At 38.2% G+C, this 18379-nt stretch overlaps 2 protein-coding genes across 4 annotated transcripts in view; both read right to left on the reverse strand.

Annotated features, from left to right (window-relative positions):
* NGLY1 (N-glycanase 1) overlaps positions 1-18335 on the reverse strand; it is a 56784-nt gene extending 38449 nt beyond the window's left edge. For 2 of the 3 annotated variants that reach the window (XM_069473306.1, XM_069473304.1), the window contains exons 1-3: positions 18155-18335; positions 10847-10961; positions 1894-2139 (exon numbers count right to left, since the gene is read on the reverse strand). In XM_069473306.1, the coding sequence (XP_069329407.1) occupies positions 1894-2139; positions 10847-10961; positions 18155-18285 (492 nt within the window). In that variant the 5' untranslated portion in view covers positions 18286-18335. The remainder of the gene's footprint in view (positions 1-1893; positions 2140-10846; positions 10962-18154) is intronic. The other variant, XM_069473305.1, reaches the window with a different exon arrangement.
* LOC138386726 (large ribosomal subunit protein eL34-like) lies at positions 3519-3872 on the reverse strand. Its single transcript, XM_069473303.1, has one exon. It carries the CDS (start codon positions 3870-3872, stop codon positions 3519-3521), a length of 354 nt encoding a protein of 117 aa, XP_069329404.1.
* Positions 18336-18379: the final 44 nt, after the last annotated feature.

Here is an 18379-nt window from a genome sequence, read left to right on the forward strand (position 1 = left end):
TACTGGTAAGATGTTCAATCAAAAAGTATGGGAACCACTGTTCTAAGGCATGGAGTAACTAGAGTTGCTATTTTGTCACATGGGGGTTAAGCAGTCCCGCTTTTCTGTGATAAGTTTATAATGAAGCAGAATTACTAAGAGCCAACCTTTAAAGTTATTTACAGTTTACAAAGTTTTAACATAACCCATCTCATCTGATGCCCAGAGCTATTTAGTGTCATTATTAGTTGATCCAATACTATCCAGGAACAATTTCTCAGAAACATTCATGAATACTACTGTGTTTATTATTATTATAAACAAATACTATCTGTAAAGCTAATGATAGGAGAAAATATTTTAAAGACTTAAAGGTTGATTTGAGTCAACTGAGGCACAAAAGAGTATGTTAGAGGGGTTAATCCTCCACAAAAAAATTTAGAAACCACTCAACAAGAATTACATAAAAGGGGCCGGGCGCGGTGGCTCACGCCTGTAATCCTAGCACTCTGGGAGGCCGAGGTGGGCGGATCGTTTGAGCTCAGGAGTTCGAGACCAGCCTGAGCAAGAGCGAGACCCCATCTCTACTAAAAATAGAAAGAAATTATATGGACAGCTAAAAATATATATAGAAAAAATTAGCCGGGCATGGTGGCACATGCCTGTAGTCCCAGCTACTCGGGAGGCTGAGACAGGAGGATTGCTTGAGCTCAGGAGTTTGAGGTTGCTGTGAGCTAGGCTGACGCCACGGCACTCACTCTAGCCTGGGCAACAGAGTGAGACTCTGTCTCAAAAAAAAAAAAAAAAAAAAAAAAAAAACAAACAAACAAAAAAAAAAGAATTACATAAAAGGATAGTAACTTTCTCTGTCTCTTCTCCTGCCAGCTCCAAACACCTCTATCCTTTATTTTTTAAGAAGGTTGGGGCCTTCCCAGCCTAGACAAAGGAATGACTGCCAATCATTTGACAATCAAACAGAAGAGATTAAAAGCTCTGGAATTATTCAGCTAGAAAAGATTAAGGGTAGATTTAATAATTGACTCTATATAAAGGTCTACTGTGTGGAAGACAGTGACAAGTTGTTCCACCAAAATTAAAATAGGAAGATATAAGTTTAAGTAGCTACTGACAAAATTACTATAGAATATAGAAATATCACAAAAGTTTTTCTGATAGTAAAAATTTAGAAGAACACTACTTAAGGACCTCTATCAAAAGGGATTTTGGTAAACAGGATAATCTCCTATTAAATGGAATCATTTAAATTTACCAAGAATGCCTGTAAGACAACAGAAGTTTGATTTCAGTTCTTCAGAAATATTTTACCTGTGTATACTAATAACTAAACTTCAGTAATTTGCTAGCATCCACTATCAGTAAATTAACTTATTCTTATTTACCTTAACCTAAAGAAGTTGACATTTTATTGAATTAAAGTGTTGATAATGACTGGGCTGTTGGAAATAATAATCCCCATGGTAAGTGGCAGCAGCTAAAATTTAGATTAGAAATGTCAATGCAGTAGGGGAAATCTAATCTAATGACCATACCTCTGTTCAGCAAGTCTATTATTTTGTTTCAGGTTAAAGATATATGCTAATTTGTATAACTAATTTAAGTATCAAGGCAATAGGTTCATTTATAAATGATAAACTAAACAAACTTTAAGTTGCCTCAGAAGCAAAAAGCCACAAGCCAAGATTTAAAATATAAATAAAACACAGCCAGTTTTCCTGCTTTTATCACAAATTTGACAATTTTTTAAAGAGCTGAAGAAATTTGGATATGTTAAGAGTTGTAAGAACCAAGAATATAGAGGGCATAAATTCAGGAATAAATTATAACATATTCCAAAGCTGTTGTTGTTCAACACTCTAAAAGGAACAGTTAAGGAAAGTGTAATTCTAACATTACCATTGGAGCAGACGGTGGATTTGATGACTGCCCTTGGCGGTTTTCGGTGTGCTGGGTTAACCCATTAGGATTTGAAGATTGTGTTGTAGGAAGCTGGGTGCTGGTTGCAGGTGGCTGAGATGATTCTACTTTGTGGCTCTTATTTGAAACATCCAATCTGCTACTTCTCTCTATTGCAATCAGGTCACGAATTTTTTGCAGCTGCTCCACTGAAGCTTTCTTAGGAAAGATAAGGTGTGTTTCTCCCTGGAATTTATAAAATTAGGAAAAATTTTAACCTTTGCTTTATAATGACAGTCATATATGTACATATAGTTATACATAAAATGAAGTCAATATTATAGAATGCATCATATTTAAAAAAAAATCATACTGTTTTCTTACCATTTAGGTACTTTTTACAATTACAGTCAAAGGTAAATCATCCCTAAACATAAACCAGAAAGTTAAGAAAATCTGTCTCCCTGTGAGCATATAATGCTTAGCTCATTTAATGTGGTTCAAAGGTCCTTTAGGAAAATATTTGATCTTCGAGGAGTAAGAAATCAAAAAGCCTCGTAAGAGTTGCAAAAATGCACATTCCCATCTTCTCTGTAATAGTATATTACTAATTCTCTAAGAAATTCCCTATGAAATAATAAAGATAGTAGAGATATAGCTGTACAAAAAGATCAGGGGTCACATAAAACCAACAAGAAGTTATATAACAACCTTTGAATCTTCTAAGTCTTCAAAGAATAACTACATGATTAGAAGTCTGTGTATAGCTGCAGTCCCCAACCTTTTGGCACCCGGGACCAGCCATGGAAGACAATTTTCCATAGGCAGGGGGAGGGGGAAGGGGAAAGGGGGAGCTCAGGCAGTGATGCGTGGCCCTGTTTTCCTAACAGGCCACAGACCAGTACTGGGCCAAGGTTTGAGTGTTGGGGACCACAGGTGTCTAGGGTCTAATAATTTTTCCAAGATAACAAACAGTACACCCTGATAGTTAATTCAAAACTGTACATTATAAACTATAGTAACAAGGTGGTCCAAACAAAACAAACAAAAAATCATGTCTTTGAGTTGTGATTCATTTAATGAATAACCATACTATAATCAGAGAACTTTAAGATAAACATTACAACAAAACCCAAAATGAAAAGTCAGCCAATTACAAGACAAGAAAAAATGTGAAATGAAACTATGTTCAATCAACTTTTAAGGTGTTGAGAAGCAACAGTGTTACAACTGCAATTCTACCAACTGCAAATCATATAAAAAAGGTTGTTACATACAGAACACAGAATTGTAGACCTTGAGTAATGTAATAAGACCTTGACAGTGATCTTATTTCTGTGGTGATGGTAGACCTACAGGAATCAAATGACTAAGAAATTCCATATGAATCCTTTTTAAAAAGCTGGAAGGGGTCAGCAAGCTCCATGCATTATCCATAAGAGTTGTAAAAAAGACCACTACTATTTATTGTGTTTATATGTTCTAGGTACTGTGCTAGGCATTTTAAATACATTACCTCAAGTAATTCTAACAAATACCCTGAAAGGTAGGTGTTAGGTTTATCCCTACTTTTTTTTTTTTTTTTAAGCCTTTTAATTTTTATTACTCAAAAAAGCTTCATTTTCTTATTTAGCTTTCTGGCTCTGTGCTTGCGCCTTCAAAACCTTCACAATGATTTTCTGGTCCTCGATAAGGAAAGCACGCTTGATTCTGTCACGAACACATTTAGCACACAGGGAACCACCATAGGCCCTGCTGACATGTTTTTTTATTTTAGACAACCTCATAAGAACTTTAGGTCTCACAGCACAAACCCCTCGAAGTCTGCCTGGGCACATGCCACATGCAGAATTTGGTGTTTTCCCAAACTTCTTGGTATAGAGGTAAACAATTCTATTACCAGGGGTTCGGGACAGCCTAGTTTTGTTAGAGGCTGTATTGTAGGAAAGCCTATGACGATATGTCAAATGCTGGACCATTCTGAGTGCCTGCGGACAGCGACCCCGGAAGAGAGCTATGCCTACTTTTATATGAAAATACAAAGGCTCGGAGAAGTTAAATAACCTGCCTGAAGCTACAGATTAATTGGCAGAGCAGGGATTCAAACAGCATGACCACAATCATTATGCTGTAATTGATTTCACCTCAGACTGAACAGATACCGAAACCCACAAGCTTGTACCAATAGTTGGAAAGGATGAGCAAACAGAGAACATCTTTACAACTGTAATGATTAAATGACTGGCTCAATTTGGAACACAATGACTTTTCCAACATTAGAAAGGAACCACCTTACATCTTTGATGAGGCCTAGGAAGAGAAACCAGATATCTGGTTGAAAAACAAATATGGAAGCATCTGATCTCACACTATTAGTGCAGCAGCACTGAAAAAGGTAAAGGACACCATAAACAAAGAAGGAAAAATTGCATGACAGGTATCTGGATCTAAGTCTCAAGTCCACACCTCAGAGAGGGCTCCAGTAAGACAGAGATGCTGCTCATGCCTTGCTCCCTTCCCTTCCATCTCTTCCCAACCAGTCCTAAAAGAATATATAATTATAGTCAAAGTGTCTATACCAAAAAATTTAATCAACAGCACTGTATTTTCACAAAAGGACAAATTATAAGCTTAATACACTAGATCCAGTAACCTTTTAAGGAATCAGTAAGAATTCTAGTATTAACTAACCTATTTCCCAAGGTATTTTTGCTAAGACAATTCTCAATGCAGGATGTTTAGCAAACCTGGCCCCTGACCATTAAATATCTTCTAGTCACTGAAACAACCCAAACTGCCCTCACAAATCCCATGACCCATCTTCAGCACAGTAAGGGTAGGTGTGGCTCCTGATTGAGAACCATTCCACTAAGCTAAACTGTAGGGTCACATATCTATTTAGAGCCTAGTCTTTCTCAAACCTCACTCTCAGAGTTTTCATAAAAAAAGAATACAGCCTCAGAAACAAATGGGTCTGTAAGTGTCCATGATTTTAATATACAGTTGAAAATTCTGGGATAAGTCTTAGATTTGTACTTCATTTCAAAAGCCCATCATGCTGGGAAAACTAGTTATCTTTACGCAGAACAGTGAAACTAGACCCCTATCTCTTACTATATACAAAAATAAAATAAAAAAGGATTAAAGACTTAAATGTAAGTCCTGAAACTATGAAACTACTAGAAGAAAACATTAGGAAAATTCTTCAGGACATAGATCTGGGCAAAGATTTCTTGAGTAAGACCTCAAAAACACAGGCAACCACAGCAAAAATTGATAAATGGGATCATATCATTAAAAAGCTTTTGCATAGCAAAGGAAATAATCAACAAAGTGTAGAGACAACCTACAGAATGAGAGAAAATATCTGCAAACTATTCCAATGGCAAGGGACTGAGAACCAGAATATATAGGAAGTCAAACAACTTCATAGTAAAAACAAAACAAAACAAAACAAAACTATTAAAAATGGGCAAAAGATCTGAATAGACATTCCACAAAAGACATTAAGTCATTAAATATGAAAGGTCCAATTTTGAATCAAAAGTTTAGTTTATTATATCTCAAACAAGAAGCAGTACAATTAATCAAAGTATGCGCCTAAATTATCAGCACAGTTTTGCCATCTTAAAGGTAGCTTGTTTATGCCAGCAGGAAAGAAGCCTGGAGAGCAAGCGGCGATGAAATCACGATGAAATCATGAAAGGCGTTATCCACAGCTTGTTGAGAATGGAGTATTTTTCCTTGCAAGAAGTGGTCCAAAGCCTGGAAGAAGTGGTAGTCAGTTGGTGCAAGGTCTGATGAATACGGTGGATGATAGAGAGTTTCCAAGTCCAGCCTCTGTAGTTTGAGCAGTGTTGTTTGTACGTATGGTCCAGCGTTGTCTTGCAAGAGGACTGGCCTGTCTCTATTGACCAATCTCAGCTACTTAATCACAAACATCCCCATCATTTTGTGCAGTGGTTGCTGTAATCAACTGACCAGGTTTCATGAAGCTTTAATGGATAATACCAGTGCTGGACCACCAAACAGAGATTAGCTTTTTTTGATGAATATTTGGTTTTGGACTGTGTTTTGGCACTTTTTCTTTATCCAACCATTGTGCTGAATGGTTATGATTGTGAAAAAGGATCCATTTTTCTTTTTTTTTTTTTGAGACAGAGTCTCACTCTGTTGCCCGGGCTAGAGTGAGTGCCGTGGCGTCAGTCTATCTCACAGCAACCTCAAACTCCTGGGCTTAAGCGATCCTACTGCCTCAGCCTCCAGAGTAGCTGGGACTACAGGCATGCGCCACCATGCCCGGCTAATTTTTTTTGTATATATATATTTTAGTTGTCCATATAATTTCTTTCTATTTTTAGTAGAGACGGGGGTCTCACTCTTGCTCAGGCTGGTCTCGAACTCCTGACCTCGAGCGATCCACCCGCCTCGGCCTCCCAGAGTGCTAGGATTACAGGCGTGAGCCACCGCGCCCGGCCTAAGGATCCATTTTTCATCACACGTAACAATATGGTATAGAATGGTTCACCTTTATGTCGTGACAGCAAAGAAAGGCAAGCTTTGAGACGACTGCTCTTCTGGTGCTCGTTTAATTCATGCAGTACCCATCCATCCAGCTCCTTTACCATGTTGATTTGTTTCAAATGGTCCAATATCGTTAGAATACTAATGTCAAACCTTGCTGCTAATTCATGCATAGGTTGAGATGGATTTGCTTCCACTATAGCTTTCAGCTCATCATTATGCGCCTTAGTTGCAGTCACCCATGTGGCTCATTTTCAAGATTAAAATCACCAGAATCAAACTTCTCAAACCATTGACGATATTTCAAGCTGTCCATGGCGGAACTCATATTCAAAAAAAAACAAATTTTTGACCTATCTATGGTTTCACAAAAATTGCTCTAAAAAAAATTTGAAAGATAATCACAGCCAAAAACCTTGCATTTGAAAGAATGACAATGTACCTTACCTTCACAATAAAAATAAAACAAGAAGTGTCAAAGTGAAAATGTCAAAGATGTCAAATTCAGTACTTAAGGAAGTCGGATATTTGATACTTAATGACCTAATATAAATGGCCAACAATGGATAAGAAAAAATGCTCAACATCACTAATCATCATGGAAATGAAAATCAAAACCACAATGAGACATCATCTCAACCCAGCTGAAAAGGCTGTTATCAAAAAGACAGAAAATAGGCCGGGCGCGGTGGCTCACGCCTGTAATCCTAGCACTCTGGGAGGCCGAGGCGGGTGGATTGCTCAAGGTCAGGAGTTCGAGACCAGCCTGAGCGAGACCCCGTCTCTACTAAAAATAGAAAGACATTATATGGACACCTAAAAATCTATATAGAAAAAAAAAAATTAGCCGGGCATAGTGGCGCATGCCTGTAGTCCCAGCTACTCGGGAGGCTGAGGCAGTAGGATCGCTTAAGCCCAGGAGTTTGAGGTTGCTGTGAGCTAAGCTGACGCCACGGCACTCACTCTAGCCTGGGCAACAAAGTGAGACTCTGTCTCAACAAAAAAAAAAAAAAAAAAAAAAGACAGAAAATAATAAATGCTGGCAAGGACATGGCAAAAAGAGAATGTTTGTACACTGTTGGTGGGAATGTAAATTAGTGTAGCCACTAGATTCCCCCAAAAATTAAAAATGGAAATACCAGACAATTCAGCAATCTCACTGCTGGAAATACACCCAAAAGAAAAGAAGTCTGCATATTGAAGAGCTATCTGCACTCCTATGTTTACAGCAGCATTATCTGTAATAGACAAGATATGAAATCAACCTAAGTGTCCATGAACAGATGAATAAAGAAAATGTGGTATATATGCACAATGGAATTATTATTTCAACATAAAAAAGAATGAAATCCTGTCATTTGCAACAACATGGACAGAACTGGAGGACATTATGTTAAGTGAAGTAAGCCAGGAACAGAAAGACAAATATCACATGTTCTCAATCGTATGTGAAAGCTAAAAAAGTTGATCTCATGGAGGTAGTGAATAAAAGGTGGTTACCAGAAGCTGGGAAGGGTAATGGGTATGAGAAGAGGTTGGTTAATGAGTACAAAAATACAGTTAGACAGAAGGAATAAGATCAGTACCACAGTAGGGCAATTATAATTAACAATAATTTATTGTATATTTAAAAATAACTAGAAGACTATATTTGTAATATTCCCAACACAAAGAAATGATACATGTTTAAGGTAATAGATATCCCAATTAACCAGATTTGATTATTAAATCTTGTTTCAATCTTTGATGCATGCTCGTATCAAAGTATCATATATACCCCATAAATACATACAACTATTACATATCCATAAAAAGTCTTTTTTAAAAAGCCCACAAAATTCCTTTTTTGAGGTAGAGTTCAATTTTAGCTCCATCAGTTCCTCCTGCAACTTAGACACACTGATAAAGCACTTACTTCAGACAGGTCCTGAGGTGTGAAGTCCAAAGCCAACCAGAAACTTTAAATATAATTTAGTCTTATTAAAACATGTTAATCTTTTTAGAAATTGTGACTTCATTTGCATCAAATACTATTACAAGTCTTAGTGTGGCTTGTTATTTGGCAGTGGGGTGAACAACCATTAGTTTGCCTGAGACTGAGAGGTTATCTGGGATGTGGACTTTCAGTGCTAAGACCAGGACAGTAATGAGCAAACCGGGATGGCTGGTTACCCCACTTAGCACTTGAATATTTGCTGAATGAAAGGCAAACCCAATTCCGTTGAATCTGTGACACTTCAACAATGAAAACAGGTAGTCTCCAGTTGTCATTTACTCAATTTTCCTGTCTAATTTGAACCTCAAGAAAGCTGCATTTCCTTGAACAAAATCAGCAATGCTCTCATTTGTTCTCCCTCTATAATTTTAAATTCTTTATGTTCAGATGTCTATGTATAATCTACAATCAGATGACACCATAATTTATATCCCTAGCCTGATCTCTCCTTTTGAGTTGTAGGCTCATATATCCATGTGCCTACTTGACATCTCTACTTGAATATTTAATAGCAAATGAGTCATAACTGTCCAAAAGACAGGTAATGATTTCTCCCCTGAAATCCGCTACTATGCAAGATTTCTCCGTCTCAATTAATTGTACTCCTGTGCATTTAGTTGTTCAAACCAAAACTTAAAAGTCCCTGATTCTTTCCTTTCCCTTATACCCCACATTCAATTCATCATCAACTCCTGTTGATTCCATTACAAAAAGAAATCCTGGATCCTTCTATTTCTCCCCATCTCCACTGCTATCAATACTTAATTCAACAAGTGTTCATTGAGTACCTAGCATTTGTAATGCACCAACACTATTCTAGGAGCTAACAATGTAAGGACAAAACAGACAAAAGCTCTGCCCTCACAGAACTTATAAAAACCACTACCGTGTACTCAGACTAATAAACTTTCTAACTAGTCTACCTGCTTCATACTTTGTCCCTATTCCAGAACATCCAGAATATTCTCTTTACAGCAGCTAGAGTAATCTTTGAAAATATTCTTTCCTGCTTAAAACTTCCCAGTGGCTTCCCATCTCACTTAGAATAAAAGTCTAAGTCTTTGCCACAGTCCTCAAAATCCGAAGTCCTGGTCTCTGCCTGCCTCTGAAACTTCTATGTCAAAGCTACTCCTGCTAGATAGAAGTCCTTTGCACATGTTAATCCTTCTGCCTGAAATACTCTCACCTGAGAGTTTCAGGTACCTGGACTGTTTCGTCATTCATGTCCCAGCTCAAATGTTATCTCCTCAGAGGCCTTCGCTGACCACTGCCTACCAGCTAGTTGTTTTTTATTCTATTACCTTGTCTTCTTTTCTTCTTTGCATTCGTGTTCTTTGTTTTCATGTCTGTTTACTGCCTATTTGACCTATTAGAATGCAACCTCTGTGTGAGATGGGATTTTATCTGCCACTTAGTTCACTACTGTTACCTTGGTGTGAAATGGAACCTGGGGAGGGAAGCAGAGAGGCAGGAAGGAAAGTGTATCTTACAGCAGCTCAGCATATCTCTTTAACAATTTCTACAATTGCCAATTCTGACTGCCACTGACTACTAAGTCTCCATAACCTGTTTAACTTCTCTCAATACTTCACAAACTAGAAATAGTTAAGGATACAAACATAAAGAAAATTCACAATATTAAAAACTACTTTCAATGTGTCATAAAATTAAACTATGCCACAAGATTCCAGAAGATGGAAATACCAAACTTTTCTTTTGAAGTAAAAACAAAAAAATACACCGAAACTCCTCTCCTGTCACAGAAGAAGTTTCCATGTGGCAACTGAACTCAGCTTTTCTGTGTTCACTTCAGACTCTTTTCATTTCTTACTGGAGACAGGCAGTTAGACCCTATTAGTATCCATATGTGCTCACAAGTCAGGTTTTTGCTAAGAGTCTAAAGTGGAGTGAGACCCCATCTCTACTAAAAATAGAAAGAAATTATATGGACAACTAAAGATATATATAGAAAAAAATTAGCCAGGCATTGGTGGTACATGCCTGTAGTCCCAGCTACTCGGGAGGCTGAGGCAGGAGGATTGCTTGAACCCAGGAGTTTGAGGTTGCTGTGAGCTAGGCTGACGCCACGGCACTCTAGCCTGGGTAACAGAGTGAGACTGTCTCAAAAAAAAACGAGTCTAAAGTGAACCACATTTGGTCCTTAGGTTACAATGTTTGACCCTCCCTTATTCTAAAGAACTGAGACTTGTAAGAATTTCTCTGTGGAGAGCTGTTATATTTTACTACAATTTTAAAGTATATTTACTGATTTTTAAATGTCTAATAGGTGAAGAAATAACTACTTCTACAGATTCCCAAAGTGATCAATTAATGAAATTAATAGAAATCAATTTAACAAATTAATAAAAAACACTATCTTAAACAATTATTCACCAACACAATAATGATTGCATTGTACATGAACATACTTACCTCTTCAAAGCCCATTTCAAATAAACATTCAACAGCTCCTCTGACAGGCAAGAGTCTAGTGGAAAAAGCTGTGTTTCCAATCCGGATAGATCTATATTTTTCATCATTAGGGTTTCTAATGAAAAACCAAAAGTTTGATTATATAAAGTAATTTATATTTTTCATAGTGCTTTTGTATTCCTTTTCACATTTCATACTAGCTAAACTCCTAGATGGTAGTACAGACTCCAACTTTAAAGAAAGAGGAAGCAGTTTGGAAAGCAGTAGTCCAATTTTGATTCTTACCTCAGTATACATCTAGTACAACCTCACTGTTTAATTTCACAGCTGATAATATTAATGCTGCCATTAGGAAAATTCATTTTGTGTTAAAGCTAGATACCTTTATGAGTCTTTTAGGTTGTTAAAAGAAAAAAAAAAAATCCATATAAGCTTCAGACAAGGAGCAGAAGATTTTGTGTTTTGTTCTAATGAATCTTCATCATCTAGCATGGTACCTGGCACATAGATGATGGTTAATAAATATTTGTGAAATGAATGAATAAAAGTAACTAAATAGCTATATAAAATGGATCATAGTTACTCAAAGACTTTACTTCTGACAAACACAAACTTACGTATACCTTTACAGTCACTTGATTTTCTTTCTTCCTTACATCAGTGATTGTTTTTACTACAAGTTCTGCTTCAGTTCAAGATATATTTTTGACACAGAAAGTATGGTAATAAAAAGATACAAATTTCTTTTTACCATAATTAAGATTCTGAATAGCATACATAAGATGAGTAACCAGCACATGAAAAGCTTTGAGATTTTTAATAGCCCTGATAAATCAGAAAGATTTTTTGTTTTAAATCAGAAAGAAGATACAAGGTTAAGATAATCACGGCATTACATTTAAAAGACCCTCAAAACATAGTTTAGGATGAAAAGTCTCATAACTGATACCAACTGTCTTAAAGTGGTCGTGGCTTCCATAAGCACTATGTTAAGAAGGATTCTGAGGCTGTGTCTGGGTCCATATGACAGGTGTGCTGTGGCTATCTGCCTAAGATATGAAATGGGGTGTGGGCACATGCTAGCAACCGAAATATCATTCTTGTCTTAACTATACAAGTTTTCTAGACATTTGGATGTAAAAACAAAACCCCCAAAACAAATATTTTAATTGTCCAAGTTTTAACAAGCTTTGCATGTTTTCCATCAGTTCCTGATTGCCAAATGGTCATAAATACTAAATGAATGTTTTTAAGCTTCTTTTTCCTTAATTTCAAAAATTATACAAGTTTATTACACAATATTCAGAGACAAAAGTTCTAAAGTGCTATTCAAAACATCCACAGATTGGTGCCGATCTATAAATTCTTCACTATCCATCCATGAGAAGAGCAGACATTGAGAGTGTTCAGTAATTTTTATAGCAATTTGATATTGCCATGAAATTTTCACTGTATTTTACAAAAGTTAAAGGTCCACAAAGGATTGGAAATTAAAAACAAAAACCATGTTCTTCACCACAGGTAATGTGAGAATCACAGATAGTTGAAAAACACAGAGAAATTTATCCCCTACTCTTCTATTAGGCAAGGGTTTCTCAATCTCGGCATTACTAACATTTGGGGCCTTCATTGTGGGGGCTTCCCTGTGCACTGCAGAATGTTTGGCACCATGGCCCTTCTAAGCTACACGATGTTACAAGTGGCCTTTCTTACTACTTAAACAAACAAACAAACAAAAAAGAACTGTAAAATAATCCTACATTTATCAAAGCTAGTTACAAGTAAATGAAGCATCTTTTCATGACACTCAACACATTCCACAGGGTCATAAACATGTTAGTACCATCAGGATGATATACCCTACTGGTTCAAAACTGTTTAAGCTATTTTTATCTATTTTTCTGTCAATAGATTTCAGATCTCTACATGCTTAGAGTGTTTCTCTCTGCTTGATTTTCTAGCGTTTCTTCGTTCTCCACTGTTTAGAAATTCTTATTAAACTTATACTAGATGTTCAGATATAGCTTATTATTTTGATATACATTGTTTCAATGTAAACTTTGATGTGTAGTTTAGATTTTCCTCTTTAGTTTTTAATGAGCAATTTTTTTATACCATCTCTGAATCTCATATATCATTTATGTTTTTCTTACTAAAAGCATATTGCAAATAGGGTCCAATAATGAGTCAAGTCCAGTTCTCCAAATCCTTTCTCTTACTAAATATGTTGAGCAAACTGGTCAACATCTGGAACACAGACTAATGCCAAAAGCCTGTCCCTGAAGCCCTGAAAGACTTAGAGAACTTGTCTGTAGGGCCATCAGACCTCAAACCCATCAGATCCTGTTTCCTGACCTTGGAAAAGTGCCATACAAATACTTTCCTTTTTTCTGAGACAGAGTCTCGCTCTATTGCCCAGGCTAGAGTACAATGGCATCAGCCTAGCTCACAGCAACCTCAAACTCCTGGGCTCAAGCAATCCTTCTGTCTCAGCCTCCCAAGTAGCTGGGACTACAGACATGTGCCACAATGCCCAGCTAATTTTTTTCTATATATATTTTTAGCTGTCCAGATCATTTCTTTCTATTTTTAGTAGAGATGGGGGTCTTGCTCTTGCTCAGGCTGGTCTCGAACTCCTGACCTTGAGCAATCTTCCCGCCTCAGCCTCCCAGAGTGCTAGGGTTACAGGTGTGAGCCACTGCGCCCGGCCCGAATACTTTCTTAATCTCTTAACTTTTCAGCATCATCCCAGTGTGTACACTGTCCTTGAGCTTATCGCCACACTCCTTATCCTTCAGTATGTTAAAGCAATCCTAAGGATCAACTTCATTTTTGCTTAATCTTCTTCCATTAACTTAATTTTTTCTGAAGACTTTTCTCAATTTTTGATGTAATGCTTTGCTGTATTTTTTTTCTATCTCTGCTGCCCATTAACTATCTCTGCAACTTGTATTATTTATGCTGCTTGTTAGCAATTATTTTGTACCTTTGCCTGGGATTTTTTTTGAGTTGTTGATAATACTGAATGAATGGGCTCTTGTATGGGCAGCAAAATTTCCTGTATGTCACTCAAGCATCACTTTGAACATATTTTGGTGTCTTCCTAGTTGTCATACCCCCACAGTTATCAAATTATTTAACTTATGGAAAATTAGCCTTTGTTCTTATGGTATGAATGGTAGGAAAAAGTCACACTTTTCACTTTAAATGTCACAGTCTACCATATTTCTAAGATTGTAAGGCATGTTAATAGTAGGCAACAATAATAGCATCTCAGAAAAAAGAAAAAATTACCTATTCCAGAATTTCAGAAACTCTGAGAATTAAATATATCTGATCATTTATTAGCCCTCATCTTCTTTAGAATGCATAATCCCACAAGGGGTTCACATAAGTGGAAACTTAGTACATAAGTGCATCCTATAATCTTGTATTTGTATTAGTCATCACAAAAGCTGGTTTGTAGGTAAATTTAAATTTTATACCTAGTCCTAAAAATCTGTTTTTCTGAGATACACCTAAATTTTTCAAAAACTTCTCTTTGCCTTAAGAACCATTATGTGAACCATTTCTGGCTCTAACTCTACTATTCTCTGTTGCTGACATGCAAAACTTACATACCTAATCTAGTGTGTTTAACATGAAACATGTCTGGTTATAAACTTTCCATACTCTTCACCCCAGAAGCTGCCAACAAATTCTCCAATCCTCAACCCACCCTCAATTTTTCCAGGCGTCAATGGTAATAGAGTAGAAATCTAAAGTAACTTTTGATTATTTTATCTTCTCCCATTACCAGTTCCACGCCATGCATTCAGTAATTGAGAACTGACAACCCCTGAATACAACACTTCTTTCTCTATTCCATCCCCATATACATTTATGACCACGCAGTAGCTTCACAATTAGAATCAATGCCTTGTGTCTCACGTTATTCTACATGGAACTCTTTCATTATGCTTCTCTTTGACTCTAGAAACTACAATTGCTTTCTCTTGCCTGTTATGTCAGATATATGTTTTCTGTTACTCCATCAATCAGTTTCACCTTATCAAACCTACATTCTCAAAACTGTCCCACGTGAGGTCCCCCTGCAAGCTCCTCACAAAAATATTTAAATGCTTAAACATCATCTTAAAATTGTTCTCTAGATTTTATGCTGTAACTGTTTTCCATACTTGTGCCTTTCTCCCAAATATATTTATGTTTTTTGAAGAAAGAAACCATTTTCCATTCTTGCCATTTTCCAATCATACCCAGTGCAGCTGGTAATAACTGTGTGCAGTTTGCAAAGAAAATTAGTGGAAAATCAAATATACATTTTATGGAACCAATGAAGCAAAGTATGTAAGCAATCCCTATGGAATGTTAGTGAAACTATTACAAATTTTTGAGAAAGCAGATATTGAAAATAGCTCATTTTTATCTAGAAGTCAGTAAACTGAAAAAAAGTTAAAAGGTGCAAACTCACAGCACCTTGTGCATGCAAATTAGCACATGTTTTATTTTCTAATGATTTATGACTGCTAGTTAGAGGACAGGATAAACATCATCCAAAGCAGAAATTTAAAACTTAATAAAAGTATTATTTTCACTTGAGATGCAGTATATATAGCAAAAAGTACCATTGTTTCAAAAAACCAAATCTGCTAATGAAATTCTCATTTCAGCACTCGTTCTATAAAATACCATAGTCATCCCTCAGTTTACATGGGGGATCAGTTTTAGGACACCCCCACCCTCATCCCTAAATTTGTGCTATGCAAGTCCCACCGTCAGCCCTGTAGAACTCGCTTACATGAAAAACTGGCCTCTGGGGAATACTGCATTTTCCATCGGCACACAGGTGAAAAAACACCATATATAAGTGGACCTGCCCAGTTCAAATCCATGTTGTTCAAGGCTCAACTGTATATTGGACTCTGAAGTAAGAGCAAAGAGTATCAAGACTATATCCCTTATACAGTCCCTTACCTCTAATGCTAGTGGATTTCCCCAAACAGAAAAAGGAACATAAAACCTTGTTTTTCTCCACTCTCAAATAAGTCAGATTAGCAGATCTGTAATGTTGTGTGGCTGAGGACCAAGAAGGGATCTGGAACATTTCTGTTAGGAGGTCAGCAAGTCACTGAACTTGGGGGTTATCAGTCCCCTCCTTCCTTCCCACTACAATCTGATGGAGTTTGAATTCCAAGAGTATGAGCACAGGGACACTATTATAACACCTAAGACAAACTAAAAAGGGAAGTTTTTCATACCATCTCCAATTACATGAGTTCTAAACTCCCCTAATTTCTTTTTTAGATAAAAACTCTTCAAGATCAGAAACAGAAGCCATTAGTAAAAACTGTAACTGACAGTATGCCAAGTTTCTTTTTTGTTTGTTTGTTTTTTGAGACAGAGTCTCGCTCTGTTGCCTGGGCTAGAGTGCCATGGCATCAACCTAGCTCACAGCAACCTCAAACTCCTGGGCTTAAGCAATCCTTCTGCCTCAGCCTCCCGAGTAGCTGGGACTCCAAGCATGTGCCACCACGCCCAGCTAATTTTTTTTCTATAAATATTTTTAGCTGCCCAAATCATTTCTTTCTATTTTTAGTAGTGACGGGGTCTCGCTCTTGCTCAGGTTGGTCTCGAACTCCTGACCTTGAGCAACCCTCCCGCCTCAGCCTCCCAGAATGCTAGGATTACAGGTGTGAGCCACCACGCCAGGCCCCCAAGTTTCTTTTAGGAGTTTAGTAAACATTCATAATGGTGATTATGATGTTAAATGTCATTATTTGCATGCAAAGGTTTTCTTCCTCCAAACAACTGGATCTCAGCATTTTCAGTTTCATTGATTGAAAGCAGAAGTTAGTACTCATTAGAAGGCCACCTCTCTTTTCTGAACAGTGAGACTTAAGTAACTCGATGGCTTTTCAGGTGGGAAGTCCCAGCTGATGGGCTCTGGGAGAACTCAGTCTCTTAGCAGTTCATTCATAGAGTCCACTGCCTTTTCATAAACTCTGAGGAGATGTAAGGCCTCTCAAGGAAGAAAAGGTGAGTTGAGAAGCTGTCACAGAGGCGGAAGGTGGTCCCCAAGTAGGTCACAATTGTAGCTATGAACAGGCCATGTGCTGCACTGATTATGCATCTGGCACATAAGGGCTCAATATGTTTTCCCTTCAATTTACTTTAAAAATAATTAATGTTACCCAAATGAACAATATTATTGCCATGGGTAAAAAAAACTGCTCTTGTAACTAATGTCTTTAAAAATGGGTCACATGAAATCTATGACCTTGAAACTGAGAAGAATTTCCTGTTAGACTTCATGCCAATATACCAACCACTTAGAAGAGCAAGTGTACCAGGGGCTGAGGACAGAGAACCTAGATGATCACGGTGACCTGATAACCGAAGTAACACCACTAAAGCACCTGGAGCTCCTTTAACCTAAGTTCTATTTCCCTCATCCACATCCCATGTCCCTCTTTAAGACACGGTATCATTTGATCTGAAGAGTTGAGGGTGGGTAATGATTCAAAATGGATAATCAAATTTGCCTCCCAATTCCCCAAATCTGTAAGGTCCCTTAAAGCTCTAGAAGTATACTTTTTGCTCACAGGAGAATGAAGCAAATTACTCTTATCAAAAGTGATAACCTTCACTAATTCTTACTTAAAGGGTAATGTTGAATAGTTTAATCCAGCCATTAACATGAAAAACTGTAACTGTAAAATACTATGGTTAATGTTTCAATCAACAAACACACACACACACACAAAACCATTAAAAATTCAAAATTATCCACCATTTCGGTAGTATCATGCTTTAGTTTTAGGATATTCACAAAATGGGAGGAAAACATCACTTTGTCAGGATCTAACTTCTGAGAAGCATGTGGAAATGTAAGCCAACCTGCTCAGAAAAATACTTGGCGGTGGGAAATGAAGCGCTGTTACCGTTTACGCCCTGACATTTAAGACAGTTAAACAAGGACATGAGAGGCCGTATCTGGGGCACCTCTTCCCACCTCCCCTCCGCCCTGCCCTAGCCCTGGGACCGACAGTTCACACGGAGCACCCCGACATGAGGTGCCAAGTCACAACTGCAAAGAAACTTCCTCTTCTCGGGCGGCGGTGGAACGCGGCCAGGTCCTGGGGTCCCTGGCCAGCTGGCTCAGACGCTGAGCCGAAGCCGGGTCCGGGCCTGGGTCCCGCTGGGCCTCGCCGACCTCCGGGGCCCGGGCCGGGCGCCCCCAGACCCGGGCTGAGCGGGCGCCACGGCCTGCCTGCCTCAGTACCCCCGCCCAACCCCGTGGCATCGCACCTGAGGATGTTGTCAGCGTATGTGAGCAGCAGCTTGGAGGCCTCCAGAAAGGTCTCAGGGGTGTTCTGGCAGAGCTCGGCCACCGCCGGGGACGCCGAGCAGGAGGAGCTGCCCAGCGCCGCGGCCGCCATGCTTGAGCGCCAGCGGCCGTCACCGCCCCCCGCGCGCCGCGTCCCGCACTGAGCAGGCGCCTTAGCGCGCGGCGGCCGCCGCAGCTGGCCGGGA

Source organism: Eulemur rufifrons, chromosome 7 (genome assembly GCF_041146395.1).
Source record: "Eulemur rufifrons isolate Redbay chromosome 7, OSU_ERuf_1, whole genome shotgun sequence".
NCBI classification, from domain to species: Eukaryota; Metazoa; Chordata; class Mammalia; order Primates; family Lemuridae; genus Eulemur; species Eulemur rufifrons.